This window comes from Neofelis nebulosa, chromosome 7 (genome assembly GCF_028018385.1).
Source record: "Neofelis nebulosa isolate mNeoNeb1 chromosome 7, mNeoNeb1.pri, whole genome shotgun sequence".
NCBI lineage: Eukaryota > Metazoa > Chordata > Mammalia > Carnivora > Felidae > Neofelis > Neofelis nebulosa.
The window spans coordinates 21,420,223-21,437,337 of record NC_080788.1 but is presented as its reverse complement, the minus strand read 5'-3'; the positions used below and the strand labels follow the sequence as shown (position 1 = coordinate 21,437,337).

The 17,115-nt window shown below is 46.6% G+C and overlaps 1 protein-coding gene across 5 annotated transcripts in view; it reads left to right on the top strand.

Moving 5' to 3' along the window:
* Positions 1-17,115, top strand: part of APBA2 (amyloid beta precursor protein binding family A member 2) — a 270,537-nt gene that overhangs the window by 187,245 nt on the left and 66,177 nt on the right. For all 5 annotated transcript variants that reach the window (XM_058736802.1, XM_058736803.1, XM_058736799.1 and 2 more), the window contains one exon: positions 15,933-16,938. In XM_058736802.1, the coding sequence (XP_058592785.1) occupies positions 15,973-16,938 (966 nt within the window). In that variant the 5' untranslated portion in view covers positions 15,933-15,972. The remainder of the gene's footprint in view (positions 1-15,932; positions 16,939-17,115) is intronic.

Sequence of the window (17,115 nt, the reverse complement as noted above, 5' to 3'; positions counted from 1 at the left end):
AACTATGTTAAACAACAGCGGTGAGAGTGGGTATCCCTGTCGTGTTCCTGATCTCAGGGAAAAAGCTCTCAGTTTTTCCCCATTGAGGATGATGTTAGCTGTGGGTTTTTCATAAATGGCTTTTATGATGTTTAAGTATGTTCCTTCTATCCCAACTTTCTCAAGGGTTTTTATTAAGAAAGGGTGCTGAATTTTGGCAAGACACCCTTTCTATCACTGCCTTAGGAGATTCATTTTGTTCTGGTTACATAAGTTTGAGTCAGGGTTCTCCTGAGAAACAGGACATACACACATGCTGAGAAGTTCTGTGATCCCCCGTCTGTAAGCTAGAGACCCAGGAAAGCCAGTAAGTAGAGTAACTTAAAGATCTAAGAGCCAGAGACACAATGGTAGAGATTCTATCCCAAGTCTGAAGGTGTGGAGGCTTGAGGGTCAGGAGCACTGAAGGCAGAAAAAGATCACTCAGGCAGAAAGCCAGTCCATCCTTCCTCTGCTTTTTTGTTCTATTCAGACCGTCGACGAGTTGAATGATGCCCACCCATGTTGGGGCACCAGTTCAGATGCTAATCTCTTCTGGAAACATCCTCATGGACACACTCAGAGATAATGCTTAACCATATATCTGGGTGTCCCATGGCCCAGTCAAGTTGACACTTATAAAATTAACCATCACAGGGGTGCCTGGGTGGCTTGGTTGGTTAAGCGTCCGACTTCGGCTCAGGTCATGATCTCACGGTCCGTGAGTTCCAGCCCTGCGTCAGGCTCTGTGCTGACCGCTCAGAGCCTGCAGCCTGTTTCAGATTCTGTGTCTCCCTCTCTCTCTGCCCCTCCCCTGTTCATGCTCTGTCTCTCTCTGTCTCAAAAATAAATAAACATTAAAAAAATTAAAAAAAATAAAAATAAAATTAACCATCACAGCGTGTTTATCACCAAATATGTGGAAGATGCAGAAAAACACGAAGAAGAGAATAGACTCAGTGAGCATCTGAAACTTCTTTGGAGGAAGGTGGAATAGTAAGAGAGAGAGAGATATCATATACAGTGTTTCTCCCCCTTCCCACCCTTTTTTTTCCTTGTTGACAATTAAATCAGGTGCTTTGACTGTGGGGCATTGACATTTTAAAAACACTGTCCAGAGAACACTAATGTGCACATGGGTCTGAGACCTTCTACCACCTTAAATGGCTGCAAGTGATCCATTGTATGGGTGTAACTGTTTACTTAACCATTTTGCAAATGTTTAGCATTTTTGGATGTTGTTTTGTTTTTTTGTTTGTTTTGCCTCTTACTCATGTCCTATCAACCCCAGCTAGGCTGGAAGCTCCTTGGGGGCCATGGCCTTTCCTGAAGGTTGTTTTTGTTTCTGCACATGCTCTGTACATAGGGAGCTGTTCAAGCAGCCACCCAAGGTTAGCCACATTCTATTGTCCTCAGGTCCCCAGGACTATCTCACTTCTTACCAGCTGACTACAATTTTGGGGGATTCCCAAGACCACTCTTAGGTTTGGTAAGTTGCTAGAATGACTCATATAACTCAGGAAGCACTATACTTCACAATGACAGTTTTATTATAGCAAAAGGATACAAGTCCAAACCAGCCAAGAGACACACAGGACAAAGACTGGGAGGGTTCCAAAACAGGAAGCTACTGTAGTCCTCAGGGATGTGTTCTCCTCCCAGCATGGAAGTGTGACAGGAATCAGATAAAGGGAAGCTCACCTGATAAGACATTCCTACCACTCAGGAATCCCTAGTGTTTGGAGGCTCCTTCCCAGGAACCAGGGATGTGGGCCAGCCAAGTTCTTTATTACACACCCACGGATTGCTATCATGTTTAGTAGCTAACAAAGAATGGCTTGGAGTTCCTTTAGGTTTCAGGCCAGATTCCAACCACTCTGATGAAGGCTATATGAAAAAAAAGTGTTAAGAAGGATGTATGTATGTCATTTGTTTGCCTTGAAGATCGAAGCATGATTAGAACTAGTGCACATTTTCTTCGGCTGCCCTATAAATTCTTGGGGCACAGCTGCTCTAAATCCAAATTCACAGTAATGAGGGGTAGTGGTTCTCAGACCTGAGCATGCATCAGAAAACACAGATTGCTAGGCCACACCCTGAGTTTCAGTCTGTCTGGGGCCAAGAGTTTTCATCTGTGACAAGCTCCCCAGGTGATGCCGACAATGCCGGTCCAGGAGCCACGATTCGAGAACCACCAAAGTGGATCCTCTTGCTGTGTTGTCACTTTGGATTCTTGGCCATCGTTTTTCAACTGCAGTGACAGGATGGAAAACTTGGCTGGAATAGACATCACTTTATACACACAGGCTCCCAAGGAGGTTCTTCCTGCCGTGGTGCCCCTGCCCGGCTGCCAGCTGCATTCAGACACTGGATCTTATGACTGGGTTGACTTTCATGGAAATTGCTGGACTCATGTAGAAGTTCCTGTATGGACTGTAGCCTCAGATAGCTGAGGGTTGCAGTGAGTGTTCAGCTCTGGATAGGGGTGTCAGTAAAGCTTGGTTCTGGAGCCCTGACTTCCAGGAGGGCATGCGACCTCCGTTCTGCTCTTGAAGCTTGTTATGAGGCCATAGGCTGACTCCGCGTTGGTTGTTGGGCCTTGTCACCTGGGGACACTGACCTTCCCTCACTGCTAGGAGCCCATGAGCCAGAGGAGCTGAGCAGTGAGGATTTGCCAGTGAAGTAGTGAATGAACATTTAATGGATTACAGTTGAGGGATAATTAGAATAATTGTAATAAATAGCCATCAGGTGTTGAAAAATAGGTTCATCAACAGCCTGAGAGAGCAATTAGGTGTATTTACTCAGATTTTGGCAGGAAAGGGTGAGTCGGCTGTTATCTCCAGCAGGGGCTCCTGTGAGCTCAGGAATCTGCAGGCCTGTTAAATGGGTGAGTGTGGCCTTGAAATCCTGTTTTCTCTTTCATGCTTAGGGTGGTGGGACTGGGGGCCGTACCTTGAGAAGAGAGGCCTCAGGGGCATACTGTGATGATGGCATTTTAGCCCCTCTCAGATCTGGAACCTGCTACGCTACTTTTCCTGGGGTTTTTATTATAGATTCCAGAGATGCAGGTGCTGAAGGCGAGACAGGAGGGCCTGGCGTCTCACCAAATGTGGTGCCTCACATTTGGCCCCAGACCAGCAGCATCACCCTTACCTGGCACCTGCTAAAAATGCACATTCTCAGTCCTACCCCAGACCTCCTGAATCAGAAGCACTGAGAGTGGGGTATGGCACTCTGGATTTTACTAATCTCTCCATTAACCCCAGTGACTTAAAGTGTGAGGGCCACTTTGTGAAGGGGCTGTCAGGAAACAAAGCAGCCCAGAGATGCCATGTGGGGACAAAGGAGGCAGGGCTCTGGAGCCCCCAAACCCAGGGCAGCTCTGGGGTATTTGTCCCCAGTTGGAGGCCAAGGCCCAGAAGCTTCTGGGGGCCCCTGCCAGCTTGCCCTGGCTACACCATCTGGGACACCCCAGGGGCCCTAGGAGGCTGGAGAAGTGCTCGGGGCCATTGCCAGGGGCCATCCTGCCCCTTACTCAGGAGTCCTGACAGCTGTGAGCCTCTGCCCCCAGACTTCTCCATTACCTGCCAGCCACACTTGGCTGCTTTGCTTCAGACTCGCGACCACCAGATACTGTTTTTTATTTTTGTCTTGAAAAGCTACAGCCAGGGCCCTAATTTGAAAATACCCACCATCTCTCTGTTTACCACACTTTTCTAGGGGAAGAAAATGTTACTTAGGAGAAAAAGGTATCCTGGGTATCTTGTGGAAAGGATCAAAATGTCCGCTAGGAGGGTGGATTAACAGCTCAACCCAGGGGGTGGCTGGGAGCAGCTCTGGAGAAATCTGGTGAGCTACTTGTCAGCAGACCCCCAAAACTGGGGAATGGGGTGGAGCTGGCTTTTCCCCAGCAGAGGATGAGGGGCTTTCTCACTCGGAGCTCCGGAACCTGTGTGGGGGGCTTGGGGGCATGGAGACCACGGTGCACCCCTGAGGAGGGGTGGCCACAGGCCCGCAGGCGACTGTGCATCTTCTCTTTTGCAACACCTCCCTAGCTTCCGCTAAGTACCCAAGTTCCCTGCTTCCCACAGTGGAAACATTTGTAAAAGAGTTATACATAAATAAAGTTAAGTCATTTTAAATGAGCCAGGAGAAGCTGGCTATTTAAAGAAATTCCTGTGGGAGATCTTTTATTCAGAAGATAATCATTTGACAAAGTGATTGAGTAGCCGACAATTTAAATCCACTTCCGGAGCTTCATCTCCTCATTGAGTTTCGTTTACACCCTTTCAGCCGCTTTCATTGAGCCCCTTTTCCTAGGCACTGGAGGACCCCCAAATACAAGATCCAGCCCCTGCCTCCATTGACTTATGAACCAGGTGGGTGTGTCGGCACCATCTGCAGAGAGTTAAAGAATGTTCCAGAAGGCCAACCAGATGGCTTGGTGGGGGGACTTGCCAGAAGGGTGAAGTGAATGAAAAATTGCGTGAGATCACAGGTGGGCCATCACTAGTGAGCTGGTGCCTCACTAGTTTTCTGGAACTGGGGTGGGAGCCTCACAGGAGAGGAGGGTCTATAGGCACCCCTTGTGGGTGAGGGCCCAAGGCAGGCAGGGATGGTACCTCTCTGGCCTGGTTATTTCCTGTTTGAATGAGCTAGGACTGGGGAGAAATCAGTGCCAGAGTGAGTGGGACTCTTGTCTCCCCCTGTTGGAATGGCTGTCCTTCCCCATGGATCCTGGGCTCCTATGTCTTGTGCTGGATCTGTGCTCCAACTACCATCTCTGGGCCAGCTGCTGGCACTCTGCTCTGGCCAGGGCTGGTGGCACTGTGATGGCTGGCCCTGTGCTTTGACAGCCTCTGCCCAGTACTTTCTGAATTCTAAGACCCCCTTGGTTTTGGTAGTAGTGAACTGTGGCTTCCCACAGAGCTGTTTTCCAGGCACTGCCCTCTCCAACAGCCCTGGGGAACCCCCTTTTCCAGCTCCAAGTGACCAAAGCTTCAGAGGGATACTTGAGAACTAAGAGGACCCCAGCTGGGGAGGAGGTCAGAGGTACGGAAATCTAAATCGCAGGTTATCCTTGGATGGTTAGCTTTGGAAACTGACATCTTTCCATGATAGAGGTTGGTTTCATATCCTGTTTATACAATGCTGAGCCAAATCAGCAAAGCTTTACTTTGAAAATTTGACAGTCCAGCATCTCAGTCCTGTAATTGGAGCCCCCAGGCCAGTGCTAAAGCATTGTGTTAAGGGAAGGAAGCCCTAGACTCCTGTCTGCTTTGGGGGCCCTAGGGGCCTCATGCACACTTCCCTCCTAGCCCCTTTTCTGCCTGTGTGCATTTCCTAGAAGGAGCTGGAGCTGATTGAACCTTATTGGCAAAAGTAGGAGGTAGAAGCAGGGAGATCCCCAGTCTTAAAAATGTCCTCTAAACATATCACTTTATTTCAGCTTCATGCCAGGGTGTAAAAGAGAAAGCCACTTTGTGTGTGTCAGGGCCTGTGCTGAAGAGCAGCATTGCTTCCCTGAGGACCAAGGGGAAGATGGCTATGAAGGACCAGGGTCAGGAGAGCCCTAGAGATGGTATGTGTTATTAGATAAAGGCCCCAAAGACTCAGATGCCTGCAGCAGTGGGTGGTAGAGGAGAGGCTATGGCCAACCCTTCAGCAACATGAAGCTCCCTTTCCCTACACGGTTGCCCCTTATTCTCCTGGCCCAGAGCTTCTTATCTGGAGACTGTGAACCTTGAGGGTTATAGGGTCTTCCTGGAAGGGCCATCAACCATACTTTCAATATTTCCAATTCAGTGCTCTCAGCCTTGGCCATATTTCAGTCACTGGGATAGTCAAAATACTGGTATCAGGGCCTCACCCCAAAATCCTGACTTCATGGGACTGGGACAGGTCCAGGAATGATGGTTTTTAATTTTTATTTATTCTTGAGAGAGTGCAAGTGGGGGAGGGGGGGGCAGACACAGAATCTGAAGCAGAGTCCAGGCTCCAAGCTGTCAGCACAGAGCCCTATGTGGGCTTGAACTCATGAACCATGAATCATTATTGTCCTGATATTATATGAGGATATATGAGATGAGATATTATATGTCCTGAGCAGAAGTCAGATGCTTAACCGACTGAGCCACCCAGGCGCCCCCAGGAATGATAGTTTTTAAAAGCTCCCCAGGGTGATTCTAACATGCAGCTGGGACTGAGGACCCTGGGACTGGTACAAGTTGTCCATTTGCCTCCAGCCTGGCTTCTCTGCTGCTGATGGTGCTGATGATAGCAGGCTGAGCCAGTATCATTGATTGCAGTTGTACATGTTTGATGAATTGAACAAAATAAAAATAAGTAGGTTTTTACTTAATGTACCTTTCAAAATCTATGAGCAGATCAATGGAGGATATATGGTGCTGGCCAAGATTAAGCCCACTGAAGCCTGTCTCTCTCATTCGTTAGAACTAAAAACTCTGGACAGAATAAAAAGCAACACCATTGGCATGGAGGTCAAAGCTTGAATGCACAGTAATTTGACATAATTCTGAATGTAGAGGTAGAAAAAGCTTCAATAATATATGAGCAAGGTAAATCCAGCAATACTTAACAATAATACATTATGGCCAAGTGGGGTTAGCTCAGGAATGCAAGACTGCTTCGAAAGTCAAACCTAAGCCAGTGTGTTATGCAGAATAGAGAATAAAAACCACAAGGGCATCTCAGTAGGGGTAGAAAAAAGCATTTAACAAAATTCAACATTCATTAATGATTTAAAAAACACTCAGCACACAGGAATGGAGACCTCTTCAATCTGAAAGAGGACATCTACAGAATATTTACAGCTAAGATCATACGAGTGGTGAAAGATCGAATGTTTTCCACCAAGATCAGGGACAAGGCAAGGTCTGGTGGCTGTCATCTCTCCTATTTAGCGTCATACTAGATGTCCTTGCCAGTGTGGTAAGGCAAAGAAAAGAAATAAAAGGGAGGTAGATTGCAAAAGAATACATAAAACCAATTCTTACTTGCAGACTTCATCATTGTCTGCAAAGTCCAATGGCATCTACAGAAAGCTAAAATAAATAGATGAATTTAGCAAGTTCACTATATAACAGTTAAATTTCTATACTATATAAATAAAGCAATTGTGAGTAAAAAAGAACATTTACAATGCACCAAAAAAAGACAAAAGAAATATATATAATTCCAACAAAGCGTGTACAAAAACTGTAGGCCAAAAGCTATAAATACTGATAAGAGAAATCAAAGAGGACCTAAATAATGGAAAGATATATTTATGCATTGGAAAGTTCAGTATAGTTTAGATATTAATTGTATCCAAGTTGATCTATAGATTTAATGCACTCCCAATTAAATTCTCAGCAAGATTTTTAAAAATACAGGTATTAGAAGCACCTGGGTGGCTCACTTGGTTAAACGTCCAACTTTGGCTCAGCTCATGATCTCACAGTTTATGGGTTCGAGCCCTGAATCGGGCTACACACTGAGAGTGCTGAACCTGCTTGGGATTCTCTCTCTGCCCGTCCCCCGCCCCGACTTGTGCACACATGCACATTCTCTCTCTCTCTCTTAAAATAAATAAATAAACTTAAAGGTATTGATAAGATGATTCTAAAATGCATATGGTGGAAAGGCAAGGAAGGACACTTGAATAATTGACACAATGGTCGGACTCAAGGTGGAAACACATCCCTGATTACATGCTGGAGAATTTTCCAGAAGATAAAAAAAACAAAGGAGTTCCTTTGAGTAATGTACACATAATCTTTATGGATCATATTGGTTTGCTAGGGATGTTGTAACAAAGTAGCCCAAACTGGGTGGCATTAAACAACAGGAATTTATTATTCCACAGTTTCAGAGGCCAGGAGTCTGAGATGGAGGTGCTTGTGGTATTGGTTCCTGTGAGGGAGAATCTGTTCCCTGCTTCTCTCAGAGCTTCTGGTGATGTTCACATGATGTACGTCTGTGTAGGTCTGTCTCCAAATTTCCTCTTTATATAAGGACATCAGTCATATTGGATTAGGACCCACCCTAATGACCTTCTTTTAATTAATTACATCTGCAGTGACCATTTCCAAACAAGGCCACATTCTGAGCCACTGGGGGTTAGGACATGAAGGTATAAATTTGGAGGTGGAGGGGACACAGTTCAGCCCATCATGGCTTATTTTAAATCTGCACAGTGAGTGATGCATGTGTTTGGAAGTGATTAGGAAAATACAAAAATAGCTGGACAGCCAGCACAAACGACTCGTTTTCTCTCTGGTCTTGTGGCTGCTTTCTCTGGGGGTACTGAGTCCTTTGTCTCTGAGGATGGATTTGGTAAAGGATGTGTTTAGAATGTCCTTCCTGGCACAAGGCCTTGGCAAATGCAGACGTTATGTGTTTTTCTCAACATTCTCAAGCATATTGCCGATAATTTTCGTGTTGTTTCATTGCCTTCTTACCCAGACCCTTGATTTCCTCCTGAATGCAAATAAGAACAGGCGCTGACTTGGGTAAGCCAAACACTTCCGGGAGTTCTTGTGGGAGCAAGTTCACTTCTTACAATTAGGGGTAACTAACAAGAGCAGTGTCTGCTGGCCCACACATACACATGGGTACCATACTGCCATGCATTATGGTGTGAATGCTGGTTTCAGGTGTAGATTACATTGTGGGATACAAATACCAGCTCCTGGGGACTTGCCATTGGTGAAGGGCTGACAGCATTTTTAAATTGTATTTCAGGGTTAGATCATCCCCTTTTGCTCGTTCTGAGCTGAAGGATGCAGTGGGGCAGATATCCTGGCATACTGAAAGGCCCAGATGGAACAAATCAGTCCTCACCCTCATCCCAGGATTCTTTCAAGGGATGCTGAGACCTATGCCCTTCCTATGCAGAAGTATCACTTGGCAGCTGTGGCTGTAGAGGGCTGTACTCCATGGTACTTGTCTTTTTATATGTTACTAGTCTATAGAAGTACCATACTCAGAAATGAAGAAGGAAAGGAAGTAAATACATTTTTTCCACCATTGCTCAAAGGAAACCCTTGCTGGTGTTTGAATGTATTTCTTCACAGTTTGTTTATTTGGTTGTGTTGTGAATAAATTATAATAATGCATTTTATATGATAAGCTCTTTGTAAATACTCTAATCGCTGCATAATTGTCTTGTGGATGTGTTAACATTGGCTTAACTAAGAGCCTATTATTGAAGGTTCGACATTTTTGCCCTTTATTTCCTGCCAGTTTTCAAAGAGAAGCATATCCCTGTGTGAGCTGAACTAGGTTGCAGTGTCTTGTGTGACAGTGTTAGAACTCAGCCTGGTTTTGGGGAAATTATTGATGACTTTTGCCTGGGTTGCTTGAACTGATTATACAGGTGTACTCTAGGGCTGTGTAAACTCAGATTGTGTGTGGTCAAAACAACTAAATTCTTGAAAGGGAAGAAAAGGCTATTATCTTTACAACCTGTGAGACCGAACTGAGGAACAAGATTGTGGGCAGTAGCCATTTGGTTGAGTAAATATCACATTTGTATGATAACATTTTTACCTGGTCTGTAGTGTGGCCACCGAATCACTCTTTTTCATCTTGGTCTGCTGTTAGTAGTGCTTCTAAGAACTGGCTAATGTTGTTTTCCCATGCACAAGAAAAATGTGGTTTAGAATAAGGACACTGGGGCTCTTCATTGTTGACAATAAGCCTTTATTTCCCACATCTCATTAGCATGTTTCAGGAGGAGAGTGGTAAGCACTGAATCAGGGTCTGCATTTTCTACTGATTTATGTGCTTGCTGTTCTAGAATTAATTGAGTCTGGACACAGGGCCTCATTTTCATTTTCTTGGATGCATAGCAGGTAATCGTGTTTCTTCTGTACATTTGAATTGCTTTCCAGATGGTCTGTTGTGAAGGATTTATCTTTAATATGATTAATCAGAAGCAGAGGACCTCAATATGTTTGTTCACATGTTCCCATGCCAAACCGCCCAGCCCCTGGTAGGGGTGGTTAACTCTCTCCTGGCCACAGTCCTCCTGGAGCTTTTCTGAGAACCTGGACCTCGGATTGGAGGAAAGTTTAAAGGATTCTGGATTAAAGGGGGTAAAAGGCCTAGAGTATATCCTCGGGGAACCATCAGGACATTATTTATCATATAAAAATAGGACACCATCCATGTATCAATAGAGAATAGTTAGATTCTGTCTATTCGGCCAGGAAATACTATGTAGCCATTAAAATCATAATTATAGAGAGTTCCCACTGCTTATATATTATGTTAGGAGAGGAGAACATGGCAGTGTTTATAGCAAGACTTCAGCCACACAAAAGAGATGTATGTATAGAAAAGAGAATGGAAGGCAACACAGGACAAAATCAACGGTGGCTGTCTGTGGATGGAACAGCTATGAGAGAGTGTCTCTTCTCTATATTCCCTATTTAAATACACCACAGAACAAATCGTGATCCTTACCTCTGGAAGGCAATACAGGACAAAATCAACGGTGGCTGTTTGTGGATGGAACAGCTATGAGAGAGTATCTCTTCTCTATATTCCCTATTTAAATACACCACAGAACAAATCGTGATCCTTATCTCTGGGAAGTATCATGCCCTGAGAAGCTGTCACCTCTGGGTATAAAAATCTGCCTGCGTTCGTTTAACAAATGATGTGCTAAGATTAGTCACGTGTCCTGCCCTCTCCCAAGGGGAGTGAAGCTCCTCATAGCCTCCTACAGGGCAGCTGTCCCCTTGAAACAGTTGCACCCCCAGAAGGAGAATGCACTGAAGTGACTGCAGATCTTTCCATGAGATGTTGCCTATGAGCTTGCAGAACCTTGGGGCCCAGGAAGGTGAGGTTTGGCAGCTGTGTGGGACCTCCCTGTAGACATGAAGGGTGCTGAAAAAGCTGCTTGTCACTGAGGTGTTATAACTGGAATCCTTTGTCATCGAGCTGCAAGCCCTCCCATGCAAAGGCAGTGTGTTAGTGCCTTGTGCTTTCAAACACACCTTTATTGGACTACACTGGATATTATAAACTCAGAACTCCTTTTTTTTCAGGAACCACTTTGCTTCAAGGATATTTTCGCCCCACCTTTCCTTCTCCCATCCCTTTGACTTTACCACACCTTCCTGGTCTGGGAGGTGCCTGCTGTTCTCTGAATAGCCCTTGTGGACCCAGGCCACCCACCTTTGTCATACTGGCAGGGAGTATAGGTGACCCAGGAGTTGGATCTTGAAAAGGAATAGAGAATGCGTGGAGCATGATGGCCTGGGCATCTAGGGAAGGGCCTTGTATTTTATTGGCAAGGAGGTCAAATCCATTCTGGAAAGTCCCCGGAGTGCAGTCCTAGAGCCCCAGACATCAGAACCACCTGCACCTCTAGGCCTGGCTTTTGGCTCACCGGCTCAGAATCTCGAGCCCATGAACCTGCATACTCCCCAGGTGGGCCTTCTACCCAACAAAGTGACTGAACCACTGCTTTGAGGAGCAGCTCTTGGCTTTCCCCAACACCTCCTCCTTTCCTGCAGTCCTGCCTTTATGTACCCATATCCTGTTGCAGACATGCACATTGTGTCCTTGGCCAGGGTAACTGTCACTTGACAACAGCCATTTCTAGCTAGCTGTGTCGGCAGAGTTCCCATCACCCACCCAAGACACACACCTTGTCAGGCATTCTCTCCGTTCACATTTCATTTAAAATTTTCCTCAGTTCCCTGTATATAGTAGGAAAAAACAAACGTTAAGGAGTTGAGGCCTCCGCTGGTTATTTTCCTATTTAACCCGCTTCAAGCCTTGAAGGCAGGTGCTATCATTTCCAATTTACCAAGGGCAGAAGACCATCGCTCTGTTAAATATCTTGCCCAAGGCCTGACAGCAAATGGAGGTCTGAATTTAAACACAGACCTTCTGTCTTCATCTTTAATAGGAGGGTTCTTTCTCTTATACCAAAAGTGCCCCAGTAGGTTAAATGTAATTCTGCAGACCTTCAAAGACGCGGCTGCTGCTGTCCAGGATTCTGTTGTGGGTCCCTTTCCATTTGTATCCATGGAAAAGAGAACTGGATCAGAAGGTCCACTCTATCAAACTCTAGAAAAGCCAACAACTAGCATGGTATTTCATGGTGAAAACTTTTGAAAAACTGGATCATTCACAGTGTCCAGCCAGAGCCCTATGGGAACCTGAGCCAAAGAGAAAAATCAATAATACTGATCTTGTCTTTATTTAACATGTTGGTATTTTTTATCATCTATTTTTGCATAGTTTTTTTTTTAAGTATTGTATTAAACTAGTCTCTTTTTTGTTGCCCTGTTAAATTTTGTTCTTTTTTTTTAAGTTTATTTATTAATTTGAGAGAAAGAGAAACGTGGGGTAGGGGGGGCAGAGAGCCTGACATGGGGCTTGAACTCACAAACTGGGAGATCATGACCTGAGCTGAAACCAAGAGTCAGACACTTAACTGACTGAGACACCCAGGGGCCCCTTCCCTGTTAAGTTTCATGACTGAGGTGAGTGCCATATGTGCTTTATCCTGGACTGGCCCTGGTAAGAAGTGAAGAAAGACATCTTCATTGCAATTAAGAATAAGTCAAGGCTGACCTTTACTAGCTCCACCATTTAACTGTGTAGTAGCACTCGAGGGCAGTGCATCCAGACAGGGTGATAAAATGCTGGAAATGAGAGAAACAAAATTACCAACTAAAAATTACTAGAATTTGAACATGCACTTTTGCAAGATCAATATAGGTATTTTTCTATGTACCAACAATAGCCAGGTGAATATATAATGGCAGACACTACAGCCACCAGAAAATAATAAAATCTAAGAATAAACTTGGTATGAAGAATCCTGTAATGCTGTTGAAAGACCTTTTAAGTCTTGAATAAATGGGGGTGCCCGCGTGGCTCAGTTGGTTAAGCATCTGACTCTTGATCTCGACTCGGGTCTTGATCTCAGGGTCATGGGTTCAGGCCCCAAACTTCAGAGTATATTTACATACTTGATAAGGCAAGTTCTTAATTACTCTCATTTTTAGAACTTTCTGAGCTATTTTCACGAATTTATTCTTCCAAATAAACCTAAGAATTATTGGGTCACAGTTTCTCCAATATTCTGTTGGAATTTTGGCTGGAATAGCCTCACATTGTAGATTGCTTGGGTAAATTATTTATGGGATTAGGGACTGTCCCACATTACTGTAATGTATGTACTTTCATCTTTGAGTCTTATATTGGCCTAGATGGTGTCATATGTAGATGTGGGCATACACACGTCTGTATTTGCATACAGATTTTATCCCTCAAATGACATAGAATTTGAGGTTAAGATGGAATCTGAAGTTAAGAGGTACGGTGTACCTTAGTTTGTTTGTTAACAAGGATGTGGATGTGTATGACCTGGGGAGATATAGAGATAGAGTTACTCCCAAGGAATAGGAACTGAGTGTTCAGGGGCAACTGACTACCAGCTCCATTTGCCTTTGACCATCCTGACTCTCAAAGTGTAGGAATCTGGCCGTCTCTTAGCCACTGCATTCACTGCATGCTTTAGGAACCATTTTGGGGGTTGTTTCTAGAGATTGTGTCCACAAAAAGGTGGTTGCCAAGTTCCTTCCGTCAGTCCTACAGCATATGCATGTCCCTGGTGGTTAGCTATCTTTTGTGCAGGTAAGAGGTCTGTTGTAAAATGATAAATGGCTGTGAGGCAGGTCAGTGCTTTTGATGCATCCTCTGGTCACCTGTATTTTAGTGAACACTGAGCACCTCGATCCCTACCTGGGAATAAATATCTGGGATTATCCTGTCAGTTTTGGGGCTTGGGGATGGGGTAACTTGTGAGGACATTCATAGCCTACAGCGTCCATCTCAGTGATAATATTCCTGGTGGGCTATCTTTCTAGTCCGTGGGCTGCTCTGGAGAAGGCTCTGTGAATCTTTCAGCATCTAGTGATGCTACCAAGACATTCATGAGCCTCTTGTAATAGGAAGTTTTCTTGGAGTGAATTCACATGTCAGAAGCATGTGGCTCAATCAGTAATGATGCTCGCATTCTGAGTGTCTGGACAGATGAAATAATTATCTCTTCCGTTCTTTGGGGAATATTCATAATGCTGTGACTGTGGCCATCTGGTAAACCCAGTCTCGTAGAAAAATGTGTTTTAGGCACCACTATAAGCAAAATGCTGTGTGGGTGCTCTGGGGAATACAGAATGCAAAGGGTCTTTAGTTTAGGACTTTTAGGGGGAGATAAGGTAGAAGAAAGAGGATGTATAGCCAGGGATGCTCAGAGCCTGGGCAGGAACTGGCATGAGAGTCTCTGTCTCTGCTCTCTAATCCTGCTGAGCCCATTGCTTCCACAGCTCCTCTCTCATTTCCACTGCCTTAAGCTCTCACTTACTTAAAAATAATTTTTTTAATTGTAAAATATACATAACATGAAATTTACCATTGTAACTATTTTCATGTGTACAGGCTCTCATTTCTTCTCTGGACACTGGAAGAAGTTTTTAAAAATAAATGAACTATGATGTAAACAAAAACAAGGCATAAGTAATGTCAAAGTACCATTTAAAGAATAAAGCAAACATCTGGGTCACCACTCAGCTGAAGAGATAAAACATTAATGATCCGTTTGAATATCCCCTATGGCTTTCCCCTGATGCTGGCCCCTCACATTCCCTAGAGCTGGAATAGACTTTTCACTGGTCTCCCTCCCTGCAGCTCTCTGTCCTCCAGCATCTCTTCCACCCTGGGCTCAGAGAGATGAGACTAAAACAGGAATCCTGCGTGTCATGCACCTGCTGAAAGTTGCCTGATAACTCTGCGTGGTTTGTGGGATAAAATGCAGAGTCCTGGGGGGTGGGGTAAGGTCCTTCTCCATTTTTAAAAAGTTTATTTATTTCTTTTGAGAGAGAGACAGAGCGAGTGGGATAGGGGCAGAGAGAGAGAGAGAGAGAGAGAGAGAGAGAGAATCCTAAGCAGGATGTACACAGTGTGAAGCCCGTTGCGGGACTTGAACTCACGAACCTTGAGATCATGACCCGAGCTGAAATCGAGAGTCAGTCGCTTAACAGACTAAGCAACCCAGGCACCTCAGGACCTCCCCCATTTGGACTTACAGGATCTTTGCAGTGCCCCGTGAAGCCATGATCCACATCCTGCAAGCTGTGGCCACACCCTCTGCCCTCTCTCCATGGCCAGGCAGTGCTGTCCTCCCCCTGGCGTCCCCCTTTCCTGTACCCTCACCCTGCTAAGCCTGTGAGGCTAGGGCTCAGGTTCAGCTTCTCTGTATGGGGCTCAGCCTGGACAGTTCCTGGCAAGTCTGGTCACTTGGGGAATCCTCTTGGTTTGGAGCGAGGAGGAAGGAGAGGCTTCTATGCACTGGGGAGGGTGAGACAGCTGGTAGGGGAGGGGACTTGAGGCTTTTGAGGAGCAGTGGATTTAGACTTGGAAGGTAGTGTTACCTCCTCATTAGACCTCCTCATGTCTTCTGAATGAAAGCTTCTCTTTTGCTTTTTGAGACAAAATAACATGATCTGATGACTCCTTGTCTTGTCACCTTGGCTACCCAAACGGGGTGAGCATTCTTAAGAAGTCATGAATGAGCTGGTGAGGTTCTGGGAAAGAGGCAGTCATCCTGGTGAATGGCAGGTGCCCCGCCTTGCCCCTGCCTCCTTTCCCCTCAGCCCTGCGTGTCCCCCTTCTCTGTGGCATGGGCATGCGTTGCTCTCCACAAATGAGTCAGCTGCAGTGGGGACATCACATTATTTGAACAGGTGTGCATTAACTTTGCTCTGAGACAACATGGTGGTGGAACACTCCTGTGGGTCCTGCTGCTGGCAGCCTGGCGGGAGCCTTGGGTTGGCCATGTTTTGTGGGGTTCTGACTGTCCTCTTCAACGTTCCTCCCCACAGTGGCTGCCTGCAGGTGATGATGGCTGCGTGAGCATCCGCCATGGCCAACCGAAAGCGTCAGAGCACGGTGAGCAGCATGCTGGACCACAGGGTGAGGCCTGGCCCCGTCCCCCATGGCCAGGAGCCTGAGAGCGAGGACGCAGAGCTGCCCCTGGCAGAGTATGTGCCCAAGGGCCTGGAGCTGTCCACCTTGCAACCCGAGAGCCCCACACCCCCAGACCAGGGGTGCCACGACCACAGCCCCGATGGGGACTCCAGCTCCGACTATGTGAACAACACCTCTGAGGAGGAGGATTATGATGAGGGCCTCCCCGAGGAGGAGGAGGGCATCACCTACTATATCCGCTACTGCCCCGAGGATGACAGCTACCTGGAGGGCATGGACTGCAACGGGGAGGGGTACCTGGCCCATGGCACACGCCACCTGGAGACGGATGAGTGCCAGGAGGCCGTGGAGGAGTGGACGGACTCAGCAGGCCCCCATCCGCATGGCCACGGGGACGAAGGCAGCCCGGACTACCGGGACGGCCACCTCCCCATCCCGGAGGACGAGGCCTCCGTCCTGGAGGCCCAGGACCAGGAAGAAGGTGTCCACTACTGTCCCAGTGAAGAGGGCTACCAGGACTACTACCCCGCGGAGGCCAATGGGAACACGGGCACTGCCTCCCCCTATCACCCGCGGCGTGGGGACGGGGACCTGGAGGACCAGGAGGAGGACATCGACCAGATCGTGGCTGAGATCAAGATGAGTCTGAGCATGACCAGCATCACCAGCACCGGTGAGGCCAGCCCTGAACACGCGCTGGTGCGGGGACCCGAGCCGGGGCCCGGGGACTCCACGGAGGCCTGCCCACCCAGTGAGGCCAGCCACGGCCCTAGCAGACATGAGGGAAGGCCCAAATCGCTGAACCTCCCTCCTGAGGCCAAGCACTCCGGAGACCCCCAGAGAGGCTTCAAGACCAAGTCCAGAACTCCAGAGGAGAGGCCAAAGTGGCCCCAAGAGCAGGTAGGACTCTGGCTGTCCCCAGAGGGAAGGGGGTGGAGGGGCCCAGAGAGCAAAGGATACTCTGGTATTGCCCACACAGGTGCCAAAGCCCATAGTTCAAGTGCATGTTTAGTTCTGCATTAATTCAGTTATGTAGCAGGTATGTGGACATTCTAGTGCCTTCCAGAAGGTACCCCC